This window comes from Megalobrama amblycephala, linkage group LG11 (assembly GCF_018812025.1).
Source record: "Megalobrama amblycephala isolate DHTTF-2021 linkage group LG11, ASM1881202v1, whole genome shotgun sequence".
Classification (NCBI taxonomy): domain Eukaryota; kingdom Metazoa; phylum Chordata; class Actinopteri; order Cypriniformes; family Xenocyprididae; genus Megalobrama; species Megalobrama amblycephala.
This window is the reverse complement of record NC_063054.1, coordinates 35,356,771-35,373,561: the sequence shown is the minus strand read 5'-3', so window position 1 is coordinate 35,373,561 and position 16,791 is coordinate 35,356,771. Positions and strand designations below refer to the sequence as shown.

The 16,791-nt window shown below is 35.5% G+C and overlaps 1 protein-coding gene across 1 annotated transcript; it reads left to right on the top strand.

Annotated features, from left to right (window-relative positions):
* Positions 1-1,051: 1,051 nt before the first annotated feature.
* esrrgb (estrogen-related receptor gamma b) lies at positions 1,052-16,664 on the top strand. The gene is made up of 7 exons (XM_048207719.1): positions 1,052-1,245; positions 4,349-4,728; positions 4,881-4,997; positions 8,114-8,218; positions 8,300-8,482; positions 12,694-12,963; positions 16,097-16,664. Exons 1-7 carry the CDS (start codon positions 1,187-1,189, stop codon positions 16,339-16,341), a joined length of 1,359 nt encoding a protein of 452 aa, XP_048063676.1. The 5' UTR covers positions 1,052-1,186; the 3' UTR covers positions 16,342-16,664.
* Positions 16,665-16,791: the final 127 nt, after the last annotated feature.

Here is a 16,791-nt window from a genome sequence, read left to right as displayed (position 1 = left end):
CAGCAAATCTCTCACTGGTTATCTAGGTAAGAACCCAGGTAAGGATACCAGCACATGAACATCCAAAACCCATGTTGCTTTTTTTTTTTTACCAGTTGCATTCTGAAGCATACAGGACTGCTATTGTCTGGCTTATAAAATGTGTTAAAAAACACCAGCGGTGAATGACATGGAGATAGTTGCTCTTATATTTCATCTGATGTGTTGTTATGAACTGAGATCTGTGGTGTGGTCGGACCTGTCCGTCTGATAATCTGGGTGTAGTTGTGATCAAAAGCGATGAGGAGGATGTTTAATGAGGAGCGTTTCCTGCTGTTTAGTCTGCATTGACAATGATGATGGTGAGAGAGTTGGAGAATCAAGTAAATGACGGATTTTGACACAGAGAGCGTTGAGATCTCCTTTTGTTTTTCAGCTCAGTGTGTGTTTGCCCTCAGCACATGAGTGGACAGAGGCTTTCCCAGATAATACCACTGAAAACACTGTCTGTTTACCTCCTGCATAATGAAGGCTTTCTCATTTCAAACACCATGATCTCGCATAAACACCTTATTGTTTCTTAAAAGTTTGCTGAGCATTAATTTGCTGAGCCTAGCTGTGCAGGGGAAGAATGAAAGGGTCTTATTTCAGTCACAATTCTGAAGACAAGAATTGCTGTAATGTTTATAGTGGAAATCTGTTTATACCCTTCAGAAATGTTTGGTACTTTTTATGTAAGTGTGGCCACTATCTGATACCATCATTGTACCATGGTAAATGCAGTATTTTTGTAAAGGTAGGCTATATATAAATGGTTTTAGAGGCTGGTTAGAGAATAAAACACTGTGTCTATATTAATTTATAATACTCCCCTAAAAATATACAATTTAATTGACAACGTTTTAGTTTTGTTGCCGTCTTTCTCTCCTCACTCTCAAACTGAAGCGTCTTTTACGCGCACCTGAAATGCTTATGAATATTCATTAGAGCGCGCTCACATTGGTCGATTATCCGGTGACGTTGGCCTTAAGGTGGGAATAACCCGAAACGTTTATTCAATAAGCAGTCCTGCGCTGCAGTGAAGAGAAACAGACGAGCGTCTGTTTACATTAAAACCTCAATATAGAAGAAAACAAGTGAGATATTTAGTGTTTTTCTTGATTTCACAAGCGTTTTCTCAGGTAATGGTTTCATTCTCGGCTGTCTCATGGATCTAGTGCAGTTTTATCACCCGGAATCCTTTTCCTTCCCTTCTGAACATAACAAGTAAGTAACTTTAATTATATGTTTAATAATGGTTTTATATGTACTGTTGTATTTATTGTACTTCATTTGGTTTACTATAACTTTGTTATTGAAAAGTATATCTACATATAATACTGTAATGACAGTTTCCTATAAAGTATAGGCCTGTATTTACTATAAAATGGCTAAAATATTGTTGTACTTATTGAAGGGGATCCCATATTCAATTAGCAATACATAGTATTTTGGTGGAAACATTTAGTAAGTGCACACGTGACTTATAGATGAGTAACGTGCATGTTGAAATTTTTTAGAGAATAAAACGTGCTCATAAACGACAATTTAATATATAGATTATCCATTCAAGACTATTCAATTATATAATTTAACTCTCAACGAGCAGATAAAGTAGTAAATGGAATGAAAGTGTTTTTCCATAAATCAGCAATAAACTGTTAATAGCTGTCAATCATCAGACTAGGATCATTTTAGATTTAAGGTTCCAATAAAAACATACATAATACAACAAGAGGACCTGTTCAATGTCATTTTGTTGTCATTTTGCATATGATGTTCCTTAATTTTTTGTTTTTAGAAAACATGCTTTAAAGTACCCAGAAATTAATATGTTGATCAGAAGAACATGTAATGTACCATCAAAAATTCATCAACCTTCATTTTGAACAGATTAGGTTTAAATAAAATGATTACTGTGTACTGAAATGCATGATGTTAGTTGCAGTTGAAAGAGTGTGGAAAAATCACAAATATAATCCTGCTGTATATTTACGTAATAAGCACACGTTCTGGCAGCGTTCACTGACCATCTTACAGCAATAGGATTTGAGAAGTGTGATGGAGTTGGAGGTAATTCCTCTGGATCCCAGACAAAACCCTGATGGGCTTTAGGATCACGTTACTGGCCGCTGCACACAGTGTGTGTGTGAGACAGTGAGAGAACAGGTGTGTTCAGGTGCTGTGTGGGCTGTAAACACTACGTCTGACATGGTGGGAAATATTTATTTGTGCTGATAAAAAGGAAAACCACTAAATTGCTGTTCCGTCAGATTGCAGCTCATTTCAGGTTTCATGCACTGTAAAACATCCTGGTAAATTTACAGAAAAATGGCTTAAGTTCATCAAAATTGACTTTCCATGAACCGTGACTAATGAAAATACAAACATATAATAACATAAACAGTTTGTAGAACGTGCACAGTGTGACCTACACAAGGACAAAACACCATCAGGGTAACACACGTGACGCTAAAATAATGCTTTTACTGCTGTTAGTTTTAATGCTATATTTAAACATTAAACAAAACAAACATACACTACCGTTCAAATGTTTGGGGTTGGTGTTCATGTTTTTAAATATGTCTCTTCTGCTCACCAAGGCTGCATTTATGCGATCAAAAACAGTAATATTGTGAAATATTATTGCAGTTTAAAATAACTGTTTTCTACTTTAATAAATTGTAAAATGTAATTTATTCCTGTGATCAAAGCTGAATTGTCAGCATTATTACTCCAGTCTTCAGTGTCACATGATCCTTCAGATTTGCTGATCAAGAAACATTTCTGATTATTATTAATGTTGAAAACAGTTGTGCTGATTCATATTTTTTGTGGAAATCATGATATATATTTTTAGTTTTGATAAATAGAAGGTTTGAAAGAACAGCATTTATTTTAATTAGAAATCTTTTGTTGCATTTATATTCTGCTCAGTTTAATGTTGAATATTTTATTGCAAAAAAATTTTTATAGTTTAAAAAAGTTTTATTATTTACTGTTTTTCACTGTAAATTTTAAGTTGACTCAGTTTTTTACTTACAAACCACTGTTACAGTATTTTGTGTTTGAAATCAAATAACATTTTTCTATAAAAGTATGTGTATTGTCTTTAATAGAGTTTCACTATAAATTATAATACAATTGATAATACAACAACATGTATGTGGTGTTATACTGCAAAATTACATGTATTGTCTGGTTAAATCTGTTTTTCATTGACGAATAAGGCTTTTATAAGTGTTAAAAAACATAATGGAGATATAATTTTTTTTTTTTAAATTAAGTGTTAACAATAAGATTATGTGGTTTTTAAAATCAATTAAGACTGTTTTTGTCATTTTTTACAAGATGGACAAAATTTGTCACCAAAAAAGTCATTTGGTTTAACCAAAATTTCGGTTTTACCGAATTACACTTTTGGTTACCGAATGACGATATTTTCAAGCAATGCTTACAGGCTGATATCTAACTTGCTAGATAGCAAAAGGACAATCAAACATTTTATATTTAGTACAAGTTTTTAAAATATTACAACATTTTCCATGTTTTATAGCGGTTGCACCGAATGACCTGATGTTCGAGACATGCGAATGAACAAGTAAAAACATGAATTTTTCAAATAGTTAAGAGTGAGTTAGTTACTTTGTTTCACAACCATGTGGTCGTTTGTAGGTGTCTGAATGATGTCACATCCTGTCACATGATTTTGACCGCATGACTTGATCCAAAATGGTCCCTTTATATTGGTTACTCTGAATGACATCAATGAAATTAATTTTTCCGCAGATTCTTTCTCATAACAAAGCAACGACTTCTACACATAATTTTAATACTATATATGATGTTATAAAATCATGCCAGAATAAAAAAGATATACATTTATTACATTTTAAGATATTTTACTCACCAATTAAATGGCTGTATTGGCCTTTGGACAGTTAAACCGAATGACCTTTTGACGCTTCAAAATCTTTAAAATATGTTAATTACATGTAGCAAAATATAATTAAAATTTAGATTCAATAAAAGAGATCTAGTTTTACTACCTTACATACTTTGGATGTCATATCTTTGTTTTTTATTATTATTAAGGCCTTTGGACAAAAAAATGACCCGTCACGTCATTGACCCATTTTTTATATTTTTAGCACTTTAATTTGAACTTACAGTTAACCAATTAGCAGGTTTATACTGTTGCATTTATAACATTTAACAGCGTAATAGTAATCAAATTGAATGTAATAAAGAATTATTTGTATACAAATGTATTTGTCCTAAATTCTTATTATTCGTTTCTTAATTCTCAAAATTCTTTTCATTTCCAAAGCTTCCTGGACGTGATGTCAATCAACAGCCACTGTCCCACCTACATCAAGACCGAACCATCAAGTCCTTCCTCCCTGTCGGACAGTCTGACCCAGCACAGTCCCGGGGCATCGTCAGATGCTGGGAGCAGCTACAGTTCAGTAACTAAAGGGATCCCAACAGGTCTGGACTCGCCCGGTTCATACTCTGCAGTTGAGGCAGTGCTCAGGCCTCCCGGCGCCCCCTGCAGGCTGCTGGAGCAAACGCAGGTGAAGAGCGGACACGGGCTGAACTCAGGCCCCAAACGCCTGTGTCTCGTGTGTGGAGACGTTGCATCTGGGTTTCACTATGGAGTGGCTTCCTGCGAGGCCTGCAAAGCCTTTTTCAAACGCACCATTCAAGGTCAGAACCGGATGCCCGTTTCCTTAAAATATGCATCACAGTTTCCATAAAAAATATTAAGCAGCACAACTGTTGTCAACATTGATAAAACGTGTGTTTGATAAACAGATTTTGCTAGATGTGTTTTGATGGTGTCTGTTTGTCTCCCTCAGGTAATATAGAGTACAGTTGTTCAGTCAGCAGAGATTGTGAGATCACTAAAAGGAGGAGGAAGTCCTGTCAGGCCTGCCGCTTCACTAAGTGTCTGTCTGTGGGAATGCTGAGAGAAGGTGAGTGTGTGTGGATGAATCTCACAAAAACTCACATTTCACTATAAAAAATTTTTTTCATTTGTTTTTTTTTTTTCATTTTCATGAAAATTAAGCATGTTTTCCCACAAACTCTCATTACTGTAATGCATCAGGATGTTTATTTTTGAGGGATTTTATTTAAATGATTCAAAATGACAATTCTCCTTATGGGGTTAGTTCACCCAAAAATGAAAATTCTGTCATTAATTACTCACCCTCATGTTGTCCCACACCTGTAATACCTTTGTTCATCTTCAGAACACAAATTAAGATATTTTTTGATGAAATCCGAGAGCTTTCTGACCTCCGATAGACTGCAACGATTTGTTTTCAACTTTCAAGGCCCAGAAAGGTAGTAAAGACATTGTTAAAATAGTCCATGTGACTGCAGTGGTTCAACCTTAATTTTATGAAGCGATGATAATACTTTTTGTGTGCAAAAACAACCAAAAATAACGAATTTATTCAACAATCTCTTCTCTTCCATGTCTCAAAAAATTAAAGTTGAACCATTGCAGTCACATGGACTATTTTAACCATGTCTTTATTACCTTTCTGGACCTCGAAAGTGGTAATAACGTTGCAGTCTATGGGAGATTGGAAAGCTAACGGATTTCGTCAAAAATATCTTAATTTGTGTTCTGAAGATAATGAAGGTCTTACAGGTGAGGAACGACATGAGGGTGAGTAATTAATGACAGAAATTTCATTTTGGGGTGAACTAACCCTTTAAAAAGATCATTTTAACAATTTCATTTTATAGACCATGTCATTTGGTTTACATTACAGTAATGAGAATTACATTTTTTATGAGAATGGATGTAAATTGTGGTGGTAAATGTGCTTGGTTGTCATAAAATCCTAATTATGCATGATTATATGGTTTGTTGGATTTTATTATTTGCATTCAGCGTTTTGTTCACTGCATCAGAACATATTTGGGTTATGACCCACTATTTGAGAACTACTGCTTTAAGCAGAATTTCTTTATTCCTTTCTTTTGATGATGTGGGCACATTCTTGACAGGTTTTGTGAGATTCACCAGTTTGCAGAAAACGGCAAACTACATATATTGCAACATACATGTATATGAATGACACTCCATACAGGTTCTTTTGATTTGTTTGGAAATATCTGAGATCAAACACATATATCATAAGCTTCTGGAATTTACTTTAGTGCTTTCACTTACACAACCGTAGAAATAATAATTATATTCAGATAAAACTGAAGCAGTCAGCAGAAAGTGTTATATTAGTGCAGGTGTGGAGTCGTATTATTGCTGCCCTGATTTTGTTTCAGTGCACCTGCTTTTTCAAAACGCTGCCAAAATAATTTGTAAACACAAACGGATGGAGATTTATTTTAGCCGAACTCTGTATTTTATTATACTTGTTCTATATAATGAACAAGTTCTTTTTCTTATCCCAGTATCTATGGTCTGCAGCACAGACAACGAAACAGTCTTTATTCGTAATTCCTAACACTCAGAAGAAGATATCAAGAGAAACTTTGGAGAACTTGCAAACAACAATAAACCCTAAACGAGTTCCGACAAAGAACTGAACTGAAACAGGAGTATATGCACTCACTGGTCACTTTATTAGATACACCTTGCTAGTACCGGGTTGGACCCTTTTTGCCTTCAGAACTGCCTTAATTCTTCGTGGCATAGATTGAACAAGGTGCTGGAAACATTCCTCAGAGATTTCGGTCCATATTAACATTTTAAGAGCATCACACAGTTGCTCCAGATTTGTCGACTGCACATCCATAATGCGAATCTCCCATTTCAGCACATCCCAAAGCTATGAAAGTCCTAGTAGATGAGCAGTTTCTCAAATACTCAGACCAGCCCATCTGGCACCAACAACCTTTCTTCCTCATTCTGATGCTCAGTTTGAACTTCAGCAGATCGTGTTGACCATGTTTACATGCCTAAATGCGTTGAGTTGCTGCCATGTGATTGGCTGATTAGATATTTGTGTTAAAAAGCAGTTGAAAACGTGTTCATAACAAAGTGGCTGGTGAGTGTATACCGTGCAAACGTGACGATACACAGGTGATAATAACCAAGGAAACAAACGAGGACATAATCAGTAACCAAGGAAACCGAAACTAAACGGTGCAGGGAAACAGGAACTAAAGGACACACCAGAGTTGCATCCCAAATGACGCACTATACACCATGCACTTATACACTATGTACTTTTTGCACTATGTACTCATCAGTGTAGTGCATGAATTGTTTAAGGTTATTTTGTCATTTAACACTTTGGAGTCTGACAGCCCCTTCCCTTCCCCTCCTCTACGTAATTAAAGCTGCGTGAAGTTGAGTGCATGAAGTGTCCAACATACCACACTTAATTTAATGCATCATCCGGGTATTTAAAGTGTACTTTTTCTTTTTGCAATTTTCATTGTGAACGCACTACTTGCACTGTTTATACTTAAAAACATCATATGACTTCTGTTGTTTTTATGTAAGGTTAATTATACTGACTACACAAAACATTTTCATCTTGTTTTCCTAAAATTCTAAACATCCTTTAACCAAGATAAATTTACTTGGGAAATAAAATTGTGTAACATTTTTATACATTCATATTTTTATACAAATATGAATGTATACAATTTTAAATAACTTTTGTTATTTTAAGGAAAAATGTAAGAAAGTTTTGTGAGGCTTATTATTATTATTACAAAAATTATATATTATTAAAATATATATTTTTATTAAAATAATAATATTATTAAATTATATATAATTTTGATATGCTTTTTCAATTTGTATTTTTTATATATTTATATTTTTTATTTAATATTTTGTCTTACATACTTATAATATTAATGTATTTACATACATTGTTATGATGCTTACATGTACATTTTTTGTTATTTTAAGGATAAATCTAAGAAAGTTTTTCTTGAGGCTTTTTATTATTAAAAAATACATTTTTATTTTATATTATTTTATATTTATATTGTTTATTTAATTTTTTATCTTACATGCATTACAAAATTAATGTATTTAAAATACATTGTCATGATGCTTACATTGTTTTCTTCATTGTGTGTGTTTGTGTGACTCCAGGTGTGCGTTTGGACCGGGTGCGAGGAGGAAGACAGAAATATAAGAGGAGAATTGACTCTGGTTCCAGCGTCTACCTCAGCGTACCGCCACCTCACAGAAAACCACGTAAGAAGCACATTGCACCTCATACAGACACATCTGCGTCTCGGTGTATGTGTTGATAATCTGCTCTGGTTCGTTCTTTAGCGTCCTGCAGAGGTCAGGGGGAGAATAAGGTGGTGACCCTCCTGTTGGGGGCGGAGCCAGAGAAGGTGTGTGCCATGCCTGACCCCGCCCTCCCTGACAGTGACATCAAAGCTCTGACGACCCTGTGTGACCTCGCCGACAGAGAGCTCGTGCTGAACATCAGCTGGGCCAAACACATACCAGGTACACACCCTCGAAACTGACATGCCAAAGTTTTAATTACACACACACACAAACACACACGTGTTTTATCTACTATCTGTTTTGGATACAGAGAGATAAAATGCTGTTAGTTCAGATGTGTTTCTGCGTGTCTGGTAAAACAACTGGAACATCAAATACATTTGATGTTTTCAGAGGTATTTGATTATAAAAATGTCTTCCTGTATTCAAGACTTCAGCCCTTTTAGCAGCTCTAAAGACACATTTATGTATCTTAATAAGGACATTTCATAGACTTTTGTTGATAGATATTGTATTAACTACAATGATAACATCCTCTGTCCTCATCCTCTGAGGTTTCGTCAGATTTAGCTCATTCCAACAACTCAGTTCAGTTCAGCACACACATACACATATGTTCTTGTTCATCTATCTTTGTGAGGACATTCATTGACAAAAGGCCTTACCCTAACCCTACCCATCACAACTAAGTGCCTAACTCGAACCCTTTTATAACCTTCTCCCTAAAACCAAGTCTTGACCCTTAAACAGGCCTTTAAAGGAGTCTCAGAAAGTGAGGATCAGACAAAATGTCTTCACTTTACTGTCTTTGTCCTCACTCTGATGGTCTAAAACTTAAACCGGTCCTCACAAAGATTGTGTTGGACCATTACACACACACAGAACTGGCCAGCACCTGTTTTTGTGTTGATACTGACCTCTGTAGTAATGCTTACAAAACAAACCACAAAACCAGGTGTGTGTGTGTGTGTAATTCTCCAAAACATGTGACTGATCATATGCCATAGTTTTGTGTACTGGATTACAGTATTTGGTAAATAAACACCATTAATTCACATATGGACAGAGAGAATGAGTGAATATTACACACATCTTCATGAGGACATACAACAGTTTTTATATAAGGTTAATTATTATGACCACAAAAATTATAATGAAATGAAAAACAAAAAACATTGTAATCAGTATTTTCCAGTAAAAATATATAATCATCCTTAAAGCAAGATGAATTTACTTGAAAATAAAATCATGTAAGATATTAAAACTTATTTTCAGAGAAAATATTTTTTAATAAATTCATATATACAGTATGTGTTTATATTATTATAACATTTTTTGTTGTTTTAATGATGGATCTAAGAAAGTTTTGAGGTGTATTTTTATTATAAATATATTTCATATTAGTATTTATATTAGTATTTTTTTATATTTTATTTAGTATTTTGCTTATTACAAAATTAATGTACTCACATACTGTTATGATGCTTACATTGCATTAATAATAATAATAATAATAATAATTAATAATACCCTATAGTAATAATACCAGAATACCCTGATGGAATAGATTTGTAATTTATATACTTAAAATTAGAATAAATAAATTCAGCTTCTGTGTACATTGTAATAAAAAATATTATTTTCCAAGAAAACATTTTTTTCTTTCATAACATTTGTGTCAACATATCTTAAAATATTATATATAAATATTATAATTGTTATATAGTTTTGTATTGATATTTTTCAATAATTTGATATTTTATATTTACATTTTTTTAATTTTTATATTTTTTTGTCTTATGCATTTTTGCTTCTCAATTACTTCTCAATCTTAAGGATGTTTAGTTTTTTTTAACTATAAAACAAAACCACTTCTGATTTAAAAACAGACATTTTTTCGCCTTATTTGTACTTTTGTCAGGTTTAGCTCACTTCTGTAAACAGTTTTGTCCCCAAAGTGTAATGCAAGCGTGTGTTTGTTTGTGTTTGTGTGTTCTACATACACATGAGCGGTTGTGTGTGTTCATGTCAACATTGAAATACTAAGTGTATGTGTGTGTGTGTGTGTGACAGCAGCATTGTCTTTTCCCTGGCGTCTGAAGCAGGATGTACAATAGAAGATGACATTGGTGATTTAAATGGCTCCAGGGTTGTTTTATTTGTGTTGCTTGAGTGTCATGAGGGCCCTTTGATACCGTTAACACGTTTCACAGACGTCGATACGGCCGCGTCTCCAGAGCACAGTGTGAACGGCAGCGCTGCCTCATTCAGCCCACGATCGATCAGCGCGGAGATCCAATCAGCTAATGAACGTCACTCAGGAGGAGAGAGAGCGAGAGATACGAGTCATTACGGCCTCTGATAAACATCAGTGATGGGTGAAAAAATCAAATCAAAGCTCCTCTCCTCCCTCGACACACCAAACTAATCACTGGCTTTTTAATTAAGTGTGAGAGAACGTGAATGAGAGAGATTCGTCCGTCATTGACACGGTTCTTCAGGGGACAAACCCCTGTCACACACACACACACACACACACACACAGAGCTTTCTTTCCTAACAGAGGTCACAGTCAAATCTGAAACTGAATAGAAATTAACTCTAAAATAAGAAATCATATTAAAATCTAATTTTATGAGCTGATTCAACATCTAAGAGGCAGTTATTTTAGTTGCATTTATTTAGCTGATTTTATAAATATAGTTATTTAGGTGATTAATTACTTTTATTTAAGTAGCTGATTAGACATTAAATTAGTTGTTTTAGCTTTTTAGTCAATTATTTACTTATTTAGGTGTTATTTAGTTACTTCGCTGACAAGCTGTTTTAGTTATATAGCTAATTATGTACTTATTTAGGTGATTAGTTGTTTTAGTTTGTTTATCAGATTAGTTATTTCAGAAATTAGTTGAGTTAGATGAAATTAGTTTATTTAGATAATAGATTAATTGGTTATTTAGCTGATTAGTAGTTTAATTACTTTAGTAATTAGTTGTTTTAAAGGGTTAGTTCACCCAAAAATGAAAATTCTGTCATTTATTACATTATTACATATATTTTAGTTGAAATCCGATAGCTCCGTGAGGCCTCCATAGGGAGCAATGGACACTTCCTCTCTCAAGATCCATAGCCTATAGGTACTAAAAACATATTTAAATCAGTTCATGTGAGCACAGTGGCTCAATATTAATATTATATAATATTATAAAGCGATGAGAATATTTTTGGAGCGCCAAAAAAAACTAAATAATGACTTATTTAGTGATGGCCGATTTCAAAACACTGCTTCAGGAAGCATCGGAGCACAGATGAATCAGTGTGTCGAATCTGCTGTTCAGAGCGCCAAAGTCATGTGATTTGATTTCAGCCGTTGGCAGTTTGACACTAGTGATGGGCAGATCGAGGCTTCATGAAACACTGAAGCAGCTGAATCAAATGTGCCGTAATGATTCGAGGCTTCGAAACAATCTGACACCCGTCTCCACGGTGACCCCTAGTGGTCAGAGCAGTGCAAATGCAACAAAACTCAGGCCAAACATGCATTAAAAATACACTTTAACAAATGTATTTCAAAAGTTTTATTTAAAGTAAAATCAATTAAATGGAATTAACTAATCATCTAATTATTCTAATGTATAATTAAAACATCTACAACTGTATAAAACTGATCGGAGATCAGGTAAAACCATAGGGTATGGCTCACTTTATCATCGCCCTCTATCGGTGAACCACTGAAATTTCGAACTGTTTCGAAACAGTGATGACGTAATGAAGCCTCGTTTACTAAAATCACGTGACTTTGGCAGTTTGATACACGCTCCGAATCACTGATTCGAAACAAAAAGATTCATGAAGCTTCGGAGCTTCATGAAGCAGTGTTTCGAAATCGGCCATCACTATTTGACACGCGATCTGAATCATGATTCGACACACTGATTCATCTGTGCTCCGATGCTTCCTGAAGCAGTGTTTTGAAATCGGCCATCACTAAATAAGTCGTTATTTTGTTTTTTTTGGCGCTCCAAAAATATTCTCGTCGCTTTATAATATTAATATTGAACCACTGTACTCACATGAACCGATTTAAATATGTTTTTAGTACCTTTATGGATCTTGAGAGAGGAAGTGTCTATTGCTCCTTATGGAGGCCTCACGGAGCCATCGAATTTCAACTAAAATATCTTAATTTGTGTTCTGAAGATGAATGAAGGTCTTACGGGTGTGGAACGACATGAGGGTAAGTAATAAATGACATAATTTTCATTTTTGGGTGAACTAACCCTTCAAGTATATGTAGTTGGTTATTTGTTTATTTATCTGAGTTGTTTAATTAGATATTTTGGTGTTTTTGTTATTTAGCTGATTATTTAGAAGTCTAGTTAATTTTTTAAAGGACAATTAAAATGATTTAAAAAACAATATTCCTGCAGGTTTCTCCAGTCTCTGTCTGTCGGATCAGATGAGTCTCCTGCAGAGCGCTTGGATGGAGATCCTGATCCTGCGCGTGGCTTTCAGCTCGCTGCCCTGCGAGGACAAGCTGGTGTTTGCGGAGGATTACATCATGGATGCTGAACAGGCAAAATCAGCAGGTCTGCTGGAGCTCCACATGGCCATATTACAGCTGGTGCGCAGGTACAGATCCATGAGGCTGGAGAGAGAAGAGTTCGTCACTCTGAAAGCCATCGCTCTCGCCAACTCAGGTAAATCATACAGGTACTTGCAGAGAACATTTGTGCAAGGAACATTTAACTCTTTTACACAAAAACATGTTTCAAACGAATGTAGCTAATAGCATACTTAAAGGGATAGTTCACCCAAAAATTAAAATTATCCCATGATTTACTCACCCTCAAGCCATCCTAGGTGTATATGACTGTCTTCTTTCAGACGAACACAACCAGAGATATATTTAAAAATATCATGGCTCTTCCAAGCTTTATAATGATAGTGAATGGGGGCTTGTTTTGAAGTCCCAAAAAAATGCATTCATTCATCATCAATATAATCCATACGGCTCCAGGGGGGTTAAAGGGGGTACCTCCAGGGGTGTATAAAAGCCTTCTGAAGCGAAGCGATGGGTTTTTGTTAGAAAAATATCCATATTTAAAACGTTATAAATTAAAATGACTAGCTTCCGCCAGACAACCGTATGCATACTGCGCAAATCGACTTAACAGTAACCCCTGAAGCGATGTAGGTTGTAGGAGCGCCTCTCGTGGTTCAAACAAATAGGGCTGGGCAACAAACTCGAGCTCCTCTTCTCTTATATCGAAATCCTCTGACATTTCTCTTTAAAATTCTCGTTTTAGGCTTCTAATTCGTGACCGATGTTTTGTTTTGCTCTATCCTCTGTGCTTCCGTGTTCATCAATACGTCATGAGGTCACTCTTCCGCCACAAATCGATGCGTACGGCCGTCTGTCGGAAGCTAGTTATTATAGTTTATAAAGTTATAAATATGGATTTTTTTCTTACAAAAACCCATCGCTTCGCTTCAGAAGGCCTTTATTAACCCACTGGAGCTGAATGGATTATATTTATGGTGGATGGATGCAAAACTAGCCCCCAGTTCACTACCATTATAATGCTTGGAAGAAGCAGGATATTTTTGAAGGGTTAGTTCACCCAAAAATGAAAATTCTGTCATTTATTACTCACCCTCATGCCGTTCCACACCTATAAGACCTTCATTAATCTTCACAAATTAAGATATTTTTGTTGAAATCCGATGGCTCAGTGAGGCCTGCATAGGGAGCAATGACATTTCCTCTCTCAAGATCCATTAATGTACTAAAAACATATTTAAATCAGTTCATGTGAATACAGTGGTTCAATATTAATATTATAAAGCGATGAGAATATTTTTGGAGCGCCAAAAAAACAAAATAACGACTTACATAGTGATGGCCGATTTCAAAACACTGCTTCATGAAGCTTCGGAGCATAATGAATCAGTGTATCGAATCTGCTGTTCTGAGTGCCAAAGTCACGTGATTTCAGCCGTTGGCAGTTTGACATGCGATCCGAATCATGATTCGACACGCTGATTCATTATGCTCCGAAGCTTCCTGAAGCAGTGTTTAGTGTTTTGAAATCAGCCATCACTATATAAGTCATTTTGTAATAAGTTATTTTGTTTTTTTTGGCGCACCAAAAATATTCTCGTCGCTTTATAATATTAATATTGAACCACTGTACTCACATGAACTGATTTAAATATGTTTTTAGTACCTTTATGGATTTTGAGAGAGGAAATGTCATTGCTCCCTATGCAGGCCTCACTGAGCCATTGGATTTCAACAAAAATATCTTAATTTGCGTTCCCGAAGATCAACAAAGGTCTTACGGGTGTGGATCGGCATGAGGGTGAGTAATAAATGACAGAATTTTTATTTTTGGGTGAACTAACCCTTTAAATACATCTCCGATTGTGTTCGTCTGAACGAAGATAGACATACACCAAGGATGGCTTGAGGGCGAGTAAATCTTAATTTTCATTTGTGGGTGAACTAACCCTTTAAAGGTGAAGTATGTGGTTTCTGTGACACTAGTGCCGCCTAGCTGAATTACAAAAATCATATTTTCAAACAATCTTGGAGTTACTCAAACATCACAATCACATGGCCCTGATGCTTGTGAAGGCTTCTTTCAATAAAAGGTCCAACATATTACTTTTAGCTTTGTTGCTATGTGTCATGAGTAAGCTAACACTCTGTCTATAGCAAACGTGAGCGTCTTGCTTATAATAAATCCATCCAACAGCACGGGAGCATTTTTTGACATGACGTGCCACAACTATTTGAGGCTGTCTACACTGGGCACATCAAAATAAACAATGTAAACTGGATCGTTTTTCTCTCTTAATGGGTGCACGATGATTCTGTATTATATTCAAGCATCCATTGTTGCTCATTGCATTGCAATGCCCTGTTCGCTTTGATGTGATCATGACCTGTTTAATCTTTAAAGGTGTAGATGCAGGGAAATTTGGCTTGCGCTCCTGTACCCGAATCTGTACATAAAATGACATCATCGTAAGGGAGAAACTGAATCAGCTTGTTTAAAGAGACTGCTTCTGATTTATGGGAATTATAAAAAAGGAGTGAGTGCATTTTTACCATTTATAGGGTGGACGTTGCAGACACACATCATTGTTCAAACACCTTATAAAAGTGAATTTTGCATAATAGGTCCCCTTTAGATGTAAGTAACTCGGGTTTAACTTACTCAAATATCTAATGATACAAATGTAAGCAGTTCAGATGTTGGCATATCTTACTAATATGCAATTTTATATGGTTTATACTCTTTATTATGTACAGAAATGGAACAAGGTGAACATATTTAGACAGGTTTTGAACCCTGTTTTGTTTTCAGACAGTTGAATGTAACTTTCAAAAAAGTCCAGTACAAATGTTACAGCTGTCTCAGTTGCAAGGCGACAAGAACAATCCTCCGTAGGATAGACCATCCCATTTAAAAATGCTTGGTCCGACCTTTGTTGCCTTTGAAGGATGCAGCCTCTGAATTGGGACACAGACATGTTAAGCTGGGAATTGATTGACCAATCTGATCGGACTGTTCTCAATGTTTAGATGGTGCTTGGGAGGCTCGATGTTTACACTTTTGGGGGAAAGAAACCCATTAATGGCACATTAATAGTAGTCAATGAACAATAAAAACATTTTACATACTCTTCTTTAACACATTATCAACAACATATTATTGCATCACACTACATTATTTAGTCATTTTTTGATTGAAATGCAGAAAAAGCTTTCAGCATTTATTGAAGATGACAGTCAAAACTTAATGTTTTGATTCCCTCTCTCAGACTCGATGCATATAGAGGACGTGGAGGCCGTTCAGGGTCTTCAGGACTCTCTCCATGAGGCTCTGCTGGATTACGAGTGTGTCCATCACAGGGAGGACCCTCGACGGACGGGGAAACTCATCATGACCCTTCCGCTCCTCCGCCAGACCTCTGCCAAAGCCGTGCGGCACTTCTTCAGCATCAAACAGGACGGACGCGTCCCCATGCACAAACTATTTCTGGAACTTCTGGAGGCCAATGTCTGATCCTTAACCCGACTGGACCATCAAACTGAGGTGACACAAACGGCTGAAAGGATTGTTCACAAATCCATGGGGAAAAACAGGCGCTTGTCATGACATAACAATAGTACAGGATATACTCCAACAAATACAGTTTCATATAGTTGAGGACTGAGAGAGAACTAACAAAAAAAAGAAGTATCAAATATATACTGCTGTTCATAATTGGTTGGTAAGATTTTTTTTTACATTCTATTCATCCAAGAATCCTGAAAAATTTTCCACAAAAAATCAGCAGCATGACTGTTTTCAACATTTATAATAATCAGAAATGTTAGCGCAGCAAATCAGCATATTAGAATGATTTCTGAAGGATCATGTGACACTGAAGACTGGCGTAATGATGCTGAAAATTCAGCTTTGATCACGGGAATAAATTCCATTTTAAAATATATTCAAATAGAAAACAGTTAT